This window comes from Rana temporaria, chromosome 3 (assembly GCF_905171775.1).
Source record: "Rana temporaria chromosome 3, aRanTem1.1, whole genome shotgun sequence".
In the NCBI taxonomy this organism is placed as follows: Eukaryota; Metazoa; Chordata; class Amphibia; order Anura; family Ranidae; genus Rana; species Rana temporaria.
Window position 1 is genome coordinate 392,977,893 of NC_053491.1, and position 18,060 is coordinate 392,995,952.

Sequence of the window (18,060 nt, forward strand, 5' to 3'; positions counted from 1 at the left end):
TTTTATTGCATTTTTATAAAAAAAAAATTTTTTTTTACTACTAATGGCGGCGATCAGCGATTTTTTTCATGACATGGCGGACACTTCGGACAATTTTGACACATTTTTGGGACCATTGCCATTTTCACAGCAAAAAATGCATTTAAAATTCATTGTTTATTGTGAAAATGACATTTGCAGTTTGGGAGTTAACCATGGGGGGCGCTGATGGGGTTATGTGTGACCTGAAGTGTGTTTACAACTGTAGGGGGGTGTGGCTGTAGGTGTGACGTCATCGATTGTGTCCCCCTATAAAAGGAATCATACGATCGATGACGCCCCCATAGTGAAGAACGGGGAAGCTGTGTTTACATACAGCTCTCCCCGTTCTTCAGCTCCGGGGACCGATCGCGGGACTCCAGCGGCGATCGGGTCCCAGAGTTTCGGACCGTGTCGCGGGTGCGCGCCTGCGACTGGACAATAGCACAGCACGTACCTGTACGTGCATGTGCCCAGCCGTGCCATTCTGCCGACGTATATGTGCGGGAGGCGGTCCTTAAGTGGTTAAAGGGGGATACGATCAACATGTACAAAAACATAAGTGGTCCATATAGTGAACTTGGTGTTGAGTTATTCACTTTAAGGTCATCACAGAGGCCAAGGGGACACCCTTTACATCTAGGAAGGGAAAAAAGATTTCATCTCAAAATACGGAAAGGTTTCTTCACAGCAAGACCTGTGAAAATGTGGAATAGACTCCCTCCAGAGGTGGTTCTGTCCATCTCAGTAGATTGCTTTAAAAAAAAAGTCGGGATTCTTTCCTTAAAGCGGGGGTTCACACAAAAAAATAAATATTTTTAACATGACATTCAGCCGAGTTGACAGAATGATGTCAATCAATTAGGAACGCCGAGTCCCGCACATTACATACCCGGAAGCGGCGGTGAAAATACGGTATGTACGGCACTGAAATAAAAATAAAAAAAACAGCCGATTGTCATTCTGACAACTCGGCTGAATGTCATGTTAAAATTTTTTTTATATATAATATAACTAGGTACTAACATTTATAGACAAAGTCAGATTGCCTCTCGGGGGATCAGGAAGGAATTTTTCTCTCTGGATCAACTGGGTATAGGATTGTGTATAATGGGATTGCATGATTTTTTTTTTTATTATTATTGGTTGAACTTGTGTCTTTTTTTCCACCTGACTAGGTAAGATATTGTATTGCTTGCAAGACCCATTGTACTGAAGCAATAATTTACATATCTTGTATTAAGGTCAACAAACCTGAGACCACTGTATGTAAATTGAATACCTAAAACTAGAATGGAATCTGTGTGGTTCTAACTACACAGCTGGGCCTGGGGCCAAATGAGTGCTCTTCATGGTCATGGATGACAAATAAACCCTTTGTGTTTTATATCCGATTTTATTGAGGGCTTTTATTGCTCTATAAAGTGAACTTACAGAGTCCCACGAGAGCCGTTTGTTCAGCTGCAGCTCAAAGTCTTCCTTTAAGAAACTGACATCTCCTCCTGTGTACCCGGCTAGCTCCTGTGAGACACAAACATCAGAATGACTTGGAATACAGACCAATCACAAGAGCAATACAAAGTCATCATTCAAAGTAAACATCATTTTGTACACCTTTAGCATGTGTGTAAAAAAACACATTTATTTTAAATGGGAGCAGCAGGGTTCTAGGCTCACTGGGAATAATGTCTGTGCGTTTTAAGTTCTCTCCAGTTTTTGGTGGGTTTCCTCAAGCTGGAGGAGAGGGAGAGACCAATACCGTGATCATGCCTCTTAGGATCCTTTCACACTAGCGGACCGATCAGGTCTGCCTGTCAGTTTTTCAGGTGGACCCTCAAATCTCCTCTATGGAGCGGTGGGTGTCCGTCTGGTGGATTGGATGGCAGGCAGTCTGTTTACAGCCCATAGAGGAGAGCAGGCTGGTCATTTCAGCTCTGCATAAGCGGATGGGACGCACACCAGCCATCTTCTCGCTGAGCAGGCAGACTCCAACAGAGTCTGCCCTGTGTGGAAGAGGCCTTAGGGTCAAGTCGGTGGCTGGTCGGCAAGTAGTTAAATATAGTGCCTGAGGGGTCCCCTTAGTCTGCCTGTAAAGTGGTGCGATTGCAGAGGGCACAGTACTTGTGTGGGTACAGGCATGCATTTTATGGTCAAAGGGTTGTGGACACTGGACCATCACACCTTTACTATATTGCCAAAAGTATGTAGACACCCCTTCAAACGGTCAAGTTTGGGTGTTTGCAGCAAAGGTTACTGCTAATGTTACATCATACAAAGACATTTTAATAAATTGTGCACTTCCAGCCTTGTGATAACCGTTTGGGAAAGGGCCTTTCCCTGTGGATTGATCAGTTTTATTTGGAGGAACTTGAGTGGGTAGCATACCTTTAAAATGAACTGGAATGTCAATTATTAGCAAGTCGCTATTCATCCAACATCAGTACCCGACCTCAAAATTGGGCACAAATTCTCCAGACACATCAGAAGAGTAAGGCCATTATAGTAACAAAGGGGCCAACTGCTCTATATTAATGCACATGGGTTTGAAATAAGATGTCCTACAAGCCTTTATCAATGTGATAGTCAGGTGTACAGTATAGCCAAGTCCCCGCACAGGGTTCTTGGGGAGATATCCATCTTTAGCCAGCCTGTCAGTTACTTCTAGGAGTACACTTTACAGAAATTACCTGATTGATCTTCAGTAAGGCACCTCTTTTAGGCAGGATTGTAGAGTTGCGGCTATCAATCACCATTGTATGCTGAAATGAAGCATTACAGGTTAATAATTATTAAAAACACAGTCCATAGCAAGGTACATCATTCTTACCAGCATGCAGCCAACTATGAAACATCTGAAATAATTTTGAGTAGTGCTACAGGTGAAGCTAAATTCCACTACTAAAATGTCATGGGATACAGTATCTCTTCCAATGTAAAAACAATACTTTTAAAGCTGAACTCCGGGATAAACAAATATTGTTAAATTATCAGAGGCATGTGTATTCTTCCTAAGGCTCGGTTCACACTATCACCGCAACAGTCGCACAGCAGGGGTCCGGTGCGTGCTGGTTCACCGTTTCAGGTCCGATTTCAGCCCGAATTATGGGCTGAATTCGGTGCCGAAACGCAGCAAAAAAAGCACAATTTTTTTCAGAAATTTGCACCGGACCTGCTGCAGGGATATGTGAGCCGGCTCCATAGCGAGCCAGTCACATTCTCCTACAATGCTAATTGGATGCGGGGAAACTCGCATAGGTGTGAACCCAGCCTTTAATTTTGGTGTGCTTTTTCTAGATCTGTGCAGGAATCCAGTGTAAACGTTCCCTTTGCGTAGGAGCTTCCTGTAATAAAGACCGATCACTGCTGCTCTTTCATCTTGTGCAGAGTGACTGGTCTTAGGCCGGCTGTAGTGTTCTGTAGACAGCCTGTAGTGGGGGAAGCCGCCGAGGTCCTCCCACAGCCCTGCTCTCTGCTTAAAGGGGTTGTAAACCTACGTGTTTTTTCACTTTAATGCATCAAGGTGAAAAAAAAAAAAAAAAAAAAAAAAAAAAAAAAAAAAAAAACTTGCAGTGTCTGGCCCCTATGCACTACAAATCAGGGATATGCAATTAGCGGACCTCCAGATGTTGCAGAACTACAAATCCCATGAGGCATAGTAAGACTCTGACAGCCAGAAGCACGACACCCAGAGCCAGAAGCATGATGGGACTTGTAGTTTTGCAACAGCTGGAGGTCCGCTAATTGCTCATCCCTGCACTACATAGTTGAAGGTAAACCTAATGAAAATTGAATAAGAAGATTGTAAAATGTATGGCCAGCCTAGAAGAGCAACTGCTCAAATCAATTTTCTTCAATCCTACAATGCTGGAGGTTAAAGTATATGGAGACCCCAATAATGAACTATTCTTATTTGCTCCCATTTGGTCTGTCGAATATACCTCTGAAAATGTGTTGGTAGATCTGTTCATTAAGGGCAACAAAATATCTTGATCCTGCCAGAAATTCTGTGAGCTGATAACAGTCAGCAGAGGCAGAGAATAGAGGAAGATATCAGTTAGGATAGTTCTCTGTTCTGTTCTGTAAACTGCAGAACACCTTTCTGTTATAGAGAGGAGAAGATAATAAGTATTCCATGGTTCTAACAGACTAACAGAGGGAGCAATGTCACTCCAGGCCAGGTAAAATAAAGAAAAAAACAAATGCATCCGAGGGCTGGTACGCTTCAATATTATTACACTTTTGTTCTCGGGGGTTAGATATACTTTAACTGCGTAGCAGAAACTTATCAATTGATCTCCACTCTTCTGTTCCACAGAACTAAATAAGAGCAGGAAATTAGTCACTGAGCATTTGCTCATTTAGGAGATTCTTGGATGAATTCATCCGTTGAGAAATCCCCCAGAACACATATTCTGTCCACTAGCGGAACAAAGTTGCACACAGATCGATCACTTTTAGGAAAAGTGCGGCTTACTGCTAGAGAAGACTTCAGCGAGTGTCCACTCTCCTCTCGTATGGCAAACGATGCTGTTCGGGCCAAGCAACCAAGTTCTCTCCAAACTCCCTCCCACTTCAAGGTGTGATTGGTCTTCCAGATCGGGAACTGTTATCAGAGAAACAAGACAATACCATCAGACACTCAAAGTGATGACAGATGAAAGTTTAACATAACCATTTACAGAGATTGGAGCTCTGCATGGGTAGGATATAACCACCCCAGGTGAAAGGCTTCAAGAAAAATGTACACTGTATAATTCATTGAGTATGGCACTCACTATTTGTTTTTAAAGACCCATTAAAGTGGAGCAAAACTTACTAAAAGCTTACTAAAAAATGAGTTTTTCAGAAGAGACTTTGAAAAATATAAATAAATAAAAAAAAGGCCTTCTCTGGCTCCCAGTGACTTTTTCTGTTTACACTGCACTGTGCATGCCCCATGCAATGTAAAGCTTTGGTTTATTCTCGGCATGCTGAAAAAAGAGCTGGGTGCCACAGACAACGCAACTCCTACACAAATGCCATCAGTGACCACCCAAATGGCCAAAGAGGATTGCTGGTGAACCTGAAAGAATTGAAAATGGAGAAAGCTGGGCAGGAGATGCAGTGGTGAGAGGATCCTGAACCAGTCATCACTGGATGACAGCACAGAAGGGGGTAAGCAAATGCCTTAGTCTGCAAGTACGCTGGGCATACTTGCAAACAAAGCCAAAAGATTACCCGCCCACCATTCAGTTTAAGAAAAGATCTTTGTTTTTGATTTACTGCTTAATAAGCTCCTGATCCAGCATAAGATCAGATGTCCAGTCCAACAAAGCATTCTTGTTGCTTAAAGAGAAACCACGGGCTGGTCAGTGCCGACGGGGGAATCCCTCCTGCCAATCTATTGTGTTCACCCGGCAGAGGGGCGGGGGAACCCCGTCTCCGCCAGAAGAACACAGTGATTATGGTTAGTGGCTAGCAATAATCGCATGTAAAATTTGTCAGGCTGGTTGTACCCAAAGTTGATCGATGAATTTACTTGGGTACATTCAGGCTGCCCATACATGGTTCGAATCTTGGCTGGTTACTGTTGAACTGACTGAGATTGAAACAGTCTATGGCCAGCCTTAGCTGGTAAGACAGGCAGAAAAACACGTATTTGGGTTCTGTATATTAATTCACCTACCCAAGAACCATCTTAAAACACTTCCCTAACGGGGAGCAGTCTTCAACAGCTTAGGAAATTTTTACCCCAAATTTAAGTGGTTCTAAAAAGGCAGAAGGTTTTTTATCTTAATGAATTCTATGTATTAAGATTTAAAAACACAAACACAAACACAAACAAACACAAACACAAACACAAACACACACACACACACACACACACCACCTTCTGTGTGCAGCAGCTCCCCTCATACTGATTTCTTTATTTGTTAAAAACCATACAGCAAAATATGCAAACAGCTGACATGTTTCACACCGTAACTACTGGTGCTTACTCATAGCTGACTCTTTAGGCAATAGACAGGAATTTATATGCACATGCCAATACAATTTTTACAGAGTAAAAGAGGTGGGCTTAATACTTACCCGAGCCCCATCTCGATCCAGCGTTGTTGCACGAGAGCCTCGGCTGTCTGGGACGCTGCCTCCTGGTTGGCTGCGCCATTGGCTCCCACTGCTGTCAAAGTTAGTGAGCCAATGAGGAGAGAGAGGGGGCAGGGCCGAGCCGCGGCTCCATGTCTGAGTGGACACGCAGAACAGCAGCTTGGCTCGGGTGCCCCCATAGCAAGTGGTTTGCTGTGGGGAAACTCGGCAAGAGGGAGGGGCCAGGAGCGCAAGCAAGGGACCCGAGAAGAGGAGGATGTGGGCTGCTTTGTGCAAAACCTTTACACAGAACAGGCAAGTATAACCAAAAAAACAAGACTTTAATATCACTTTAAGTAAAAGTTGAATAGGATTGCTGCTTTACACCATCTTACTAAATCCTCTGGACAACTCAGTTTACACTGAAGCAGCGTTCCAGATTCCTCCAAACCAAACACCCACCATCTTCTACCCATCCCCATAATACCTTGTACAGGGCTGTATATTTCACAGACCCATAAAATCCTCATGAAGAGACATATCTTTTCTATAAAGTAATATCTGCCCCATCATTGCAAAAAGCCCATAATCTTTTTACTGCACTCTGATTAAAGCACTTTTAGGAGAATTGAATATTCTGTGTTTAAAAAGAGAAGAATGGGTTTTTATTTATTTTTCCCCTATTCATACTTACCTTGATGGATGCAGCATCAGACCAACGCTGCGTCTCTGCACCGAGAACTGAGCCACCAAACACCGCCGATGGCTCGGTTCTCACTCCTCCCCGAGCAGAAGCGATGCCGACTGCCAGTCAGCATTGCTTCTGCTCTACTTTTCCGCACTCATTGGAGCGCTAAGCCGTGGAGGGGCGGGGAGCGTCCCGCTGACACTGCCATCAATCAAGGCAGCTGGTGGATCCAGACTGGGAAGTCAGGATGACGCGCTGCCCTGACTGATGGCAGTGGCGTCAGCGTAGAGCAGACTTCAGACCGCTTTCTGCTGAAAATGGGTCACAGGAGTGCAAAACGGTTGCACTCCTGTGACCCAGAGGAGAAACCCAGCCTAGAAAAAAAAAACAAAACAGGCTGGACTTCTCCTTTAACCACTTGCTTACTGGGCACATATACCCCCTTCCTGACCAGAGGACTTTTCGCGATTCGGCACTGCGTTGCTTTAACTGACAATTGCGCGGTCGTGCGACGTGGCTCCCAAACAAAATTGACGTCCTTTTTTTCCCACAAATAGAGCTTACTTTTGGTGGTATTTGATCACCTCTGCGGTTTTTATTTTTTGCGCTATAAACAAAAATAAAGCGACAATTTAAAAAAAAAATTATATATATATTTTTTTTTTTTACTTGTTGCTATAATAAATAGCAAATTTTTTTTTTCTTTTATCAGTCTAGGCCGATACGTATTCTACATATTTCTGGTAAAAAAAAAAAAAATATCACAGTAAGCGACTGGTTTGCGCAAACGTTATAGCGCCTACAAAATAGGGGACAGAATTATTATTTTTTATTATTATTTTTTTTTTTACTAGTAATGGCGGCGATCTGCAATTTCTATTGGGACTGCGACATTATGGCGGACACATGGGAAACTTTTGACACATTTTTGGCACCATTCACATTTATACTGTGATTAGTGCTATAAATATGCACTAATTACTGTATAAATGTGACTGGCATTGAAGGGGTCAACACTAGGGGGTGAGGGAGGGGTTAAATGTGTACCCTGCCTAGTGTTACTAACTGTGCGGGAAGGGGACTGACTGGGGGAGGTGACCGATCTGTGTCCCTATGTACAAGAGACACAGATCGGTCTCCTCTCTCCCTGACAGGACGTGGATCTGTGTGTTTACACACACAGATCCACGTCCTTGTCTCTGTAACCGCCGATCGCGGGAGCCCGGCGGACATCGCGGCCGCCAGGCACGCGCATCGGCATCTCAGTGATGCGGCGGGCGTGCTTGCGCGCCCCCCAGTGGCCAGGAGAAGCGGAGGCCGTAAAAAGACGGCGCGTTAAAGAATTACAAACACCCTGCGGCCGTATAAAGTCGTACGGCCGTCGGGAAGTGGTTAAGAACTTTACAATCACAAAACAGAAAAACCAGTTCCTAAATGTTGGAAAGAGACAGACTACAATAATTATGCCCTGAAGGGTTAATGTTATGCCAAAAAAAAAAAGGACCAGTCATCTGTATTGCCTGCAGTCTTTTCCCATTAGGGACTTCCTATGCTGTGTTTGCACCATAGTTGTGTGGAGGCATCCTTCTTAGTATGAGGCTTTGCTTTCTCATATCAGAGATCAGAGCGCTCTCATGACTCAGGAGGAGTAATAATCTAACTGCAGTAGGAGGAGAGGTACAGAATGTACAGACCCACAGGACAAAAAATAAAAAAATGAAGCCGACGCAGGTCCTCAGTGAGGTTCAGATAAGAGTTGGAACTGGCCTGTGCTATCCTAACAGGAAGTTGTCAAAGCCAACAGCCAATAATGACATCACAAAATCTTACTCCAAATCTCATATTAGCAGCCACAGTGCCCTACATGATCTCATACTGCCGATACACGGCTATGAGGCCCAGGGAACAGGGGTGCCTAGAAAACAAGACGTATTTTGTTTCTAATGTTCCCTAGGATAGCAAATCTTACATTTTTTGAATCCAGGCCCATGTTAAAGCTGCAATTCAATCTGCTTATATGATGCCTTCCTTAGCACCCCCTCCCACCCAATCAACAACATGCTAAATACATTTTTAAATAAAGGCAGATTATGGCTGGTTGCAAGGGTGAGCAGCTTCCTGAAAACATCACGGCACCCTGCTTCAGTACTCCTCTCAAGAGCACTCAGATTCAAGCAGTGAGCTGGATCTTGGGGGAGGTTATACAACATTTCAAAATGCCTTGTTGGGTGGATGTCAGTGTGAAGGAGTGGGCCCTAGGTAATGCTGCACCTCCATGACTAAAAACCAAAATCCAATAAATGAAAGAGGCAGGCTAGGAACAATAAGGCTGGGTAGGAAAGCGTAAAAATGATACTGGACGTCCTCCAGCCAGAAAATGGGGCGTGCGCTAACTTGCTGCAGCTTCTAATGTACATTGCGAGAAGCTCACAGTGTTCACTGAAGTCATAGTAAAGCAGCCTATACAAATGTGGAAGGCTTGTTCCTACCACAAACATATATAACACACTTTGCTCTGTGTTTATACTTGTGCTGCGTTTTGTAATCATCCCATTCCAATTACTTGCTGGCACCCTGCAGGACGGCACACCCAAAATGCAGCAAGCAGGATTTTTCCCCCAACAAGATAGAGCTTATTGGCAGAAACAATTCAAATAAAAATAATGTATTGTGCACAGTCTATTAACTACTTCAGCCCCAGAATGTTTTACCCCCTTAATGACGAGGCCATTTGATACAGCACTGCGTCATTTTAACTGACAATTGCGTGGTTGTGCGACGCTGTATCCAAACAAAATGTACATCCTTTTTCCCCCCCACACAGAGCTTTCTTTTGGTGGCTATTTATTACTTCTGCGCTTTTATTGTTTGCGCCATTTGAAAAATAAATAAATATAATAAATATTTTTTTACTTTCTGCTATAAAAACAAAACATTTTTTTCTAAAATTTCTTCCTCAATATAGGCCAATATGTATTCTGCTACATATTTTTGGTAAAAAAAAAAAATCCCAATAAAGCGTATATTAATTGATTTGCGCAAAAGTTATAGAGTCTACAAAATAGGGGATATATTTATGGCATATTTATTTTTCATTTGTAATGTCAGTGACCAGCGATTTTTAGCAGGACTGCGACATTGCGGCAGATAGATTGGACACCTAGCTGACATTTTTTGGGAACCAGTGACATTTTTACAGTGATTAGTGCTAAAGCACGCTATTGCCGCGTACACACGATCGGAAATTCCGACAAGAAAAGTTCGATGTGAGTATTTGGTTGGGATTTCCGACCGTGTATATGCTACACCGAACTTTTGCTGTCTGAATTTCCGCCCAAAAAAAAAAGAAGGATTGAGAGCAGGTTCTATATTTTTCCGATGGAAAAAAAAAAAAGTTCCCATCGGAAAATCCGACACGCCAAAAAACACACAGGCTCAGAATCAAGCAGAAGAGCTGAACTGCCTATTGAACTTCATTGATCTCGGCTTGTCGTACGTCTTGTATGTAACCGCGTTCCTGACGGTCGGAATTTCCGTCAAGATTTGTGTGACTGTGTGTATGCAATACAAGTTTGAGCCAACATTCCGTCAGAATAAAATCCTTGGAATTTCCGATCGTGTGTACGGGACATAAAAGTCTGACAACACAGCCAGTGCAAACAAGCCCAATCAGTTCTATGGAACCGGGAGGAATTTACATTTTCTGTGGAGGAGACAAGACCTTACTTTCCTATTGATCAGCTTTCCAAGACACTTTTCTTCAGAATTGCTGCCACTTTCTTTGGAATAGCCAAACATTGTTATAAAAAGGTCAGAAACAAGCAAAGGGGGTTTGTCAAAAACTGCTATGCCCCAAGCGATTCATGCTATCCATTTGCTTATCTACATATATTGAGCACCATAAACTGTCTTTCACTGTTGTATTTGGGAAATTGGTCTTAAAAAAAAAAAAAAAAAAAAAAAAAAGGATAGATATTCAAATTTCCGTACATTAAACTCTGTAGATATGCCGCGATCTGTCTCTCGCAGGGAACTCCATGGAAACTGTCCGGTTACCTTGTATAAGTTGAGGCAGAAACTGTACAAGTAAATAGATAAAATCAAATTCAGATCAGATTTCTAGATGTATTCTAATCAAAAAATGTTATACCTTTATACACATTATCAATTTAATGCAATAAAACAGAACAAAAATTAGCAAAAAGGTCAAAAACCCAGATCAACCAATCAAGAAAATGCTGTTAATGCTATTCTGCAAAGACTCGCTGCTCTGCAGTCCAATGCCAGGTCTTCTTCTAGGTTCAATGACACCCAGCATCATTCAACCTACTTCCTAAGAGCCCAGGGCATCAAGGATCAACCCCCCCCTAGGGGTTTGACATCAAGCCACCCTGGAGTCACTGGATGGTGCTGGTTTCTGAAGTGTTTTAAGACCAGTCCACTGGTGAAAAAGGAATGTGACCTGTGACCTTTTGCGACTGGACCGAAGAACCATAGACTAAATAGAGGGGGATGAGAGTGGTCAAAGGGCAGGGGCAACCTGGAGTTTAAAGTGGTAGTAAACTCTGTACTACCACTTTAACCTACAGGTAAGCCTATAATAAGGCTTACCTGTAGGTATAAAGAATATCTAATAAACCTTTAAGGTTTCGAAAATATTCCCCTCGCAATGCGCCGCTGACTGCAGCGGCGCATGCGCCGCCGGACCTCTCCGGAGAGAAGTCTCCCACGTGCATGCGCGGGAGTGACGACATCGCCGCTCCAGCCAATCACAGCGCTGGAGCGGCGATACCCAGAAGACACGCCGAGGCAAGAGGACATCTCTTTTGATCTCAAAGGAGAAAGGAACAACGAGCGCCCAGAGGCGATGTGCTGCGCTATATACGTTTTTCACTCACTCATCTCCCTCGGCGTGGACCAGGTAAGTTCCTCACACCTCATTTTAAGGTAAGTATTTCATAATGAACTAGTATGCGGTGCATACTAGCTCATTATGGCTTTTGCTTTTCAGGTGTTAAAAAAAAAAAAAAAAAAAAAAAAACGGCAGCGGGTTTACTACAGCTTTAACTTAAAAAAGTGTTACTAAACCCACAACAGTAAAATAAGTCTGTATATGCAGTAAAGTATGCTTGTTGTACTCACTGTAGAACCTAAAGGGGTTAATCTTCTGTGTAAAAAGATCGTTTGATCCTTTCTTCTCTGACGCCCCCCCCCCCCCCATTTTTCCACAGTTCCCAATCCATCTCCTGATAGAACAGAGGATAGGGGGACAAGCTACACATGCTCAGTTTGGTGTGTATTGCTAGAGAGCTTTTTTCCCCTTGGAGAGTGCATGTGATCAGCACATGGCCAATCAGCACTGTCTAGAGCAGGGGTGGGCAATTATTTTTTCGATGGGGCCACATGAGAAACTAAAAATATTTTGGAGGGCCGGGCCAAAAGGCTAAACTCAATACTGCATAAAATCAATTGTATTTCTTTATAAAAAGCAGTAAATATCATTGTTGGACAACTGGTACGAGTAGTTGTTATAGACATGGCACAGGAGGGGGACAGAGGCTGGGGACATGGCACAGGAGGGGGACAGAGGCTGGGGACATGGCACAGGAGGGGGACAGAGGCTGGGGACATGGCACAGGAGGGGGACAGAGGCTGGGGACATGGCACAGGAGGGGGACAGAGGCTGGGGACATGGCACAGGAGGGGGACAGAGGCTGGGGACATGACACAGGAGGGGGACAGAGGCTGGGGACATGACACAGGAGGGGGACAGAGGCTGGGGACATGACACAGGAGGGGGACAGAGGCTGGGGACATGACACAGGAGGGGGACAGACGCTGGGGACATGACACAGGAGGGGGACAGACGCTGGGGACATGACACAGGAGGGGGACAGACGCTGGGGACAGGCAGCCACTGTTTAATCAATAACAATTGATTAAACAGTGGCTGCATGTGATGGCACAGTGGCTGCGTGTGATGGCACAGTGGTTGCGTTTGATGGGCACAGTGGCGACAATTGATGGCACAGTGGCTGCGTGTGATGGGCACAGTGGCTGCGTGTGTTGGCACAGTGGCTGCGTGTGATGGGCACAGTGGCTGCGTGTGATGGGCACAGTGGCTGCGTGCGATGGGCACAGTGGCTGCGTGCGATGGGCACAGTGGCTGCGTGCGATTGGCACAGTGGCTGCGTGCGATTGGCACAGTGGCTGCGTGTGATGGGCACAGTGGCTGCGTGTGATGGGCACAGTGGCTGCGTGTGATGGGCACAGTGGCGACAATTTATGGTGGCACAAGTGGCTGCGTGTGATGGGCACAGTGGCTGCGTGTGATGGGCACAGTGGCTGCGTGTGATGGGCACAGTGGCTGCGTGTGATGGGCACAGTGGCTGCGTGTGATGGGCACAGTGGCTGCGTGTGATGGGCACAGTGGCTGCGTGTGATGGGCACAGTGGCTGCGTGTGATGGGCACAATGGCTGCGTGTGATGGGCACAATGGCTGCGTGTGATGGGCACAATGGCTGCGTGTGATGGGCACAGTGGCTGCGTGTGATGGGCACAGTGGCTGCGTGTGATGGGCACAGTGGCTGCGTGTGATGGGCACAGTGGCTGCGATTAATGTTTTTTTTTTAGTCAGAGACGGCGAACGTAGCTAAAAATAACACAATTTTTTTTTTTTAAACTGACATTTATTTATTAAAAAAATGATGGTCACCTCACCTCAGTCCGCCTCCCCCCCTCCCCAATACAGTAATTTCATTATTTAAGGAGTGTTTTCTTACTTTTTTTACACTGACTACTTCAGTCTTCTGTTGCTTGCAGACAGCACTAGGCACTGTAGGACTAGGCACTGGCAGGCTGAGGAGGCTCCTCGTGACTTGTCCTTCTTGCAACTAGCGCCGACAGACACACGGCTCCCCACGCAGAGACGAGTCCTCCCTCTCTCACCTCATGACCTCGCCTCCGGTGTGACGTCACGCGGCGCACGCCGCTGAAATGAACCGGCACGACCAACTGAATGGGGGGGGGGGAGCGAGGAGCACACAAAGTGACAGGAGGAAAGGGAGCCAGGAGCGCAGTCGGCACACAATGTGTAAAGTGCCGCTGCCCGTGGCCCCGCGCTGTGACAGTGAGTGACACACTGGCTGATTGCGCCCCCCTCCTGCACTAAATGGTAGCGCCCGGAGCACTCGCCCCTCCCGCCCCTGCCTTGTACCGGCCCTGCCTACTGTTATCACCGCGGCGGGGAACATTACAGACAGCGTTCGTTTGAACAGCTGTTTTCCCCGCTGCGCATAGACACTCCCCCTTGGACGGATCTGTCCAATCGCGAGCAAGGGGGAGTGTCTATGTGACTCCCCCTTGCTCGCGATTGGACAGATCCGTCCAAGGGGGGAGTGTCTATGCGCGGCGGGGAAAACAGCTGTTCAAACGAACGCTGTCTGTAATGTTCCCCGCCGCGGTGATTAACGTGGCAGCGGCGGCGATTTCGGCGGCGGGGGGGGGGGGCGGATTAAAAGGTCCACCGGGCCGTATACGGCCCGCGGGCCGTAGTTTGCCCAGGTCTGGTTTAGAGGGTAAGGGGTCTCATAGGACAGTCTGTAGAATTCGACACTGATAGAAGTCACAAGACTGCTCTAACTGCTGATGGGAAAAAAAAAAAAGGTATCTAGCATTTTATATTTACTAAAACTATTGCATTTCTGTGGGAAACCGAATATAGTGAATGCAGGGACCTGGGATCAGTAACACTTTAAAATTATCCATCAAGTTTCAAAACATTTGTTGCGAAAAAAACGTATATTTTAAATATTTACTTCCTCTCAAAGTTCCCAACTTGAGGTTTGAAGAATGATAAGCCATAGGAGGTCTCTTTGGTTCCATAAGAGAACTGAAAAGTCATTTTCTCTGCCCGACCGAAGAGATTGGGTAATTTCAGTCCCAGAACCTACGAGAGAATAAAAGACACGCAATCCGTCTACAAGTATACAAATATTGAACCGATTTAGAGAACTTTGTGAAACTTGATTTTAACTTTGAAATGGTCGACACCAAAAATACATGTGTGTGCTAGACTGTAAGGAACATTTTCTGAAGTCTGTAGACACAACTGTCATTTAGGCGCTGTCCCTACCATGCTGCCTTCGTTGTTGCCAACCATCGTATTATAACTTCCAGTTAACCTCCGCAGCTCTGCGACCTCAAAAGTGACATCCAATCCATTTGGAAGGGAATCTTCACCTGGGAAACAAATAAATCTGTATCAATTTGCTAAAAAAAAAATTATAGTCCACGATGGCAACTGAATAAACCTGTCAAAAAAATAATTACTGAAACACTGTGTGTGTGTTGCAAGCAGGAGTATTTCACGGATAATATTTAATGCATTCCCTGGCAAAAACTCAGTCACATGGTGATGCAGAATTAAAAAAAAAAAAATAAAAACACACACCACACACACACCCTAGAAAAAGTTCTAAGACTAAGATTTAAAGCAAACAGACGTTTGAATAGCACGCACCAGCAGAGCATTTTCTAGCTCTACATATAAAAAAAGTAAAGTTTTTTTTCTAAAGTGGAAGGTCTGCTATTATGCAATATAGTTGGTCTCCTAAATTAGACACAGAGAATAATTTGAGATCTGTACCCACCCTGCTTTAACATCATTGGATGCCAGTGGAAGTCATGTTTTCTCGGTGTGCATCCTACAAATGCCAGAAATGGGAGCAGGCAGTCCTGAGATGGGCAAGTGTTTATTTTTTTTTAAAATATATATATATATATATATATATTTTTTTTTTTTAAGTGGTTCTAAAGACAGAACAATTTTATGCATTAAGGTAAAAAAACCTCCTGCATGCAGCTTCACCCCACAATGCCTTTAATACTTACCTGAGCTCCAATGCGATCCAGTAATGTGCATGAGAGCCGCTGCTATCCCAGCTGTCTGACTCCTCATTGGCTGAGACACAGCAGCGGGAGCCATTAAGGCGTGACCTCAATAAAAATCACTGGGAGATAATAACTGTCAGTCAGTTAATACCTACTATACTGCGCAAAGCTCCCAACCACTAGACGATTGCTGGGAAAAGGAGAGAGCAGGATCATGATCATTAATGCGGATGCTTATTTAACAGACAGTCGGGAGGGAAGGTTTGCGTGTATATATTTATATATATTTATTTCAATAGTTTGTCTGGTGTTTAGATTTACAATGCAACTGCAAATTTTCTCCCAATAACACAACAGTATTTTTTCCTTCTAGAGGCACTACCGATGCTGGGGCATTGCTTTCTTAAGCAACTGTTAGCTGCACATTTTACTGTGGTACAGTACATGGACCGCTTTTAAACTCTTCAGTTTGCTCGGGTGTGTGTGTGTGTGTCTCTATAAGCCCCACCCACTGCCCCGCTTGGGGTGGGGCAAAGTTGGCAGTGACTGGGGCCCATGCATAACCTTGTACTGGCACTAGGGGCATGGCTTTTTTTGGTTCAGTTCTTCTCTGCTGTGACATGCTAAAGAGGAGGTGTGGCCACAATTTTTTTTTTTTTTTAATTGAATTACATTTTTTATTTAATTACTCCAAAAGCTTGTGGTTTAGCCTTAAAAATCAAACCGTTTTACAGAAAGAGAACACTCTCTGAAATTGAACTACAATTAGATTATGTGGTCAGTTTCATTTTTAAATAGGGTTAAAGGATGTTCTTACCATCACAGGTATCAATCAAAACTTCCACTTGCCGAAATATACCCAAACGAAGGAGCTTCTCTCGGGCTTCGTGGGATCTCCTCATTACCTGGAATACAACAAATATACAGTCTCTATATTTTAGCTAGGATAATAAAAAATAAGCTAAAGCCCATCTCAGGACTCAGGGGTCCCACCTTTACCACCCCCAAGCCTAATTATGTACAGAGTATGCAAAATGCAGAGTATGTCTGATGGGATGATGTCATCACTGTATGTGAATGCAGGGCACCTTAGTGATGAAATACATATGATTTACACACTGTTCAGCCAGCAGGTAAATCCTACGATTCACGATTGGCAGTTTCCTGGTCTGCTCTATTGCTACTGTAAGCTGCTCAACAGCCTCCCTGTTTAGACTGTGCCCAAAACATATTAGAATGACAGCACTGTGAAATGCAGAACAGCTGAAGTTACAGGACCCAATAATCTTGTTCTTACACCCAGTGGTGAAGCTAGACATTCTTTCACCCAGGACAAAGACTCAGGTCGGCGCAGAGGCTGGTGTCAGTCAGTAGGGCAGTGGACAGTGTCAGCCGGGGGGGGGGGGGGGGGGGTTGGACAGTGGACAGTGTTTGTATTTTTTTTTTTATGTTCCAGGGCACGAGCACCATAATTAAGTGTAACCTGGAGGGGAGCGGAAGCATTTACCAGAATGATTGGCTGTATTTTCTCCTGCCACTACGTTGCCTCTTACTGCCCCTCCTCTCCAGGTGTTAGTAGGGCAATGCAATGAAAAATGGCAGCTTTTAAAGTGACAACTTTGGGGGCTGAAAACTTAAAAATAGTGAATCTGCTGAAGAAGGAAAAAAAAAAAAAAGGGCAGCTTCCTGTTTTCCATTGAACTATGCTGCCTAATCCACAAATTTAATCCTCCTGACATGGAGAACAAGGGGGCAGTTTTATTTATATAAAAAAGAAAGGAAGAGAAAAAAATAAATAAAAAAAGTGTGTAGTGTGTGAAACTTATTGCTTACAGACAGCAAACACCGCAAATAATGGTGGGGTGTGGGTGCCAGGATATCCATGCAGATAAGGGGTAAAAGGTAACCCTGTAAGATGCCGAGATCAGATCAGGCGCCAGGGAGATAAAATGAGATGACATCAGTCTCTCACATGACGGCCGATCTCCCCAGCATTAGATGCCAGTGAATAGGGACAGAGGAGCGCTCCTGTCAATCATCTCTGATCCCTCCCCAGCACATCTTCTCCATGGACTACATTATCCCAGGCTGGCGGGGTGAGATTCACGGCATGCGAGACTGATGATCGCTGCGTCATCCCATCTTTTCATCCTGCCACACCCCCACCGCCCAATCGCCTCAGCTTTGGATGCCATTGAATAGGGAGAGAGGAGCGCTCCTCCTGCCAATCATCTCTGATCCATCCCCAGCTCTCCACTTCACATCTCCTCCATGGACTTCATAATACCCGGCTGCTGGGGTGAGCTCCATGGTATATGAGACACCGATGATGGCGGTCTCATCCCATCTTCTCTCCCTACCGCACCCCAGTGCCTGAACTCAGCATCTGCAGCTTT

The 18,060-nt window shown here is 44.8% G+C and overlaps 1 protein-coding gene across 1 annotated transcript in view; it reads right to left on the reverse strand.

Annotated features, from left to right (window-relative positions):
* SAMM50 (SAMM50 sorting and assembly machinery component) overlaps positions 1-18,060 on the reverse strand; it is a 40,117-nt gene that overhangs the window by 8,020 nt on the left and 14,037 nt on the right. The window contains exons 4-10 of the mRNA XM_040345819.1: positions 16,482-16,569; positions 14,907-15,013; positions 14,590-14,720; positions 10,763-10,850; positions 4,493-4,621; positions 2,706-2,777; positions 1,453-1,539 (exon numbers count right to left, since the gene is read on the reverse strand). Coding sequence (XP_040201753.1) covers positions 1,453-1,539; positions 2,706-2,777; positions 4,493-4,621; positions 10,763-10,850; positions 14,590-14,720; positions 14,907-15,013; positions 16,482-16,569 — 702 coding nt within the window. The remainder of the gene's footprint in view (positions 1-1,452; positions 1,540-2,705; positions 2,778-4,492; positions 4,622-10,762; positions 10,851-14,589; positions 14,721-14,906; positions 15,014-16,481; positions 16,570-18,060) is intronic.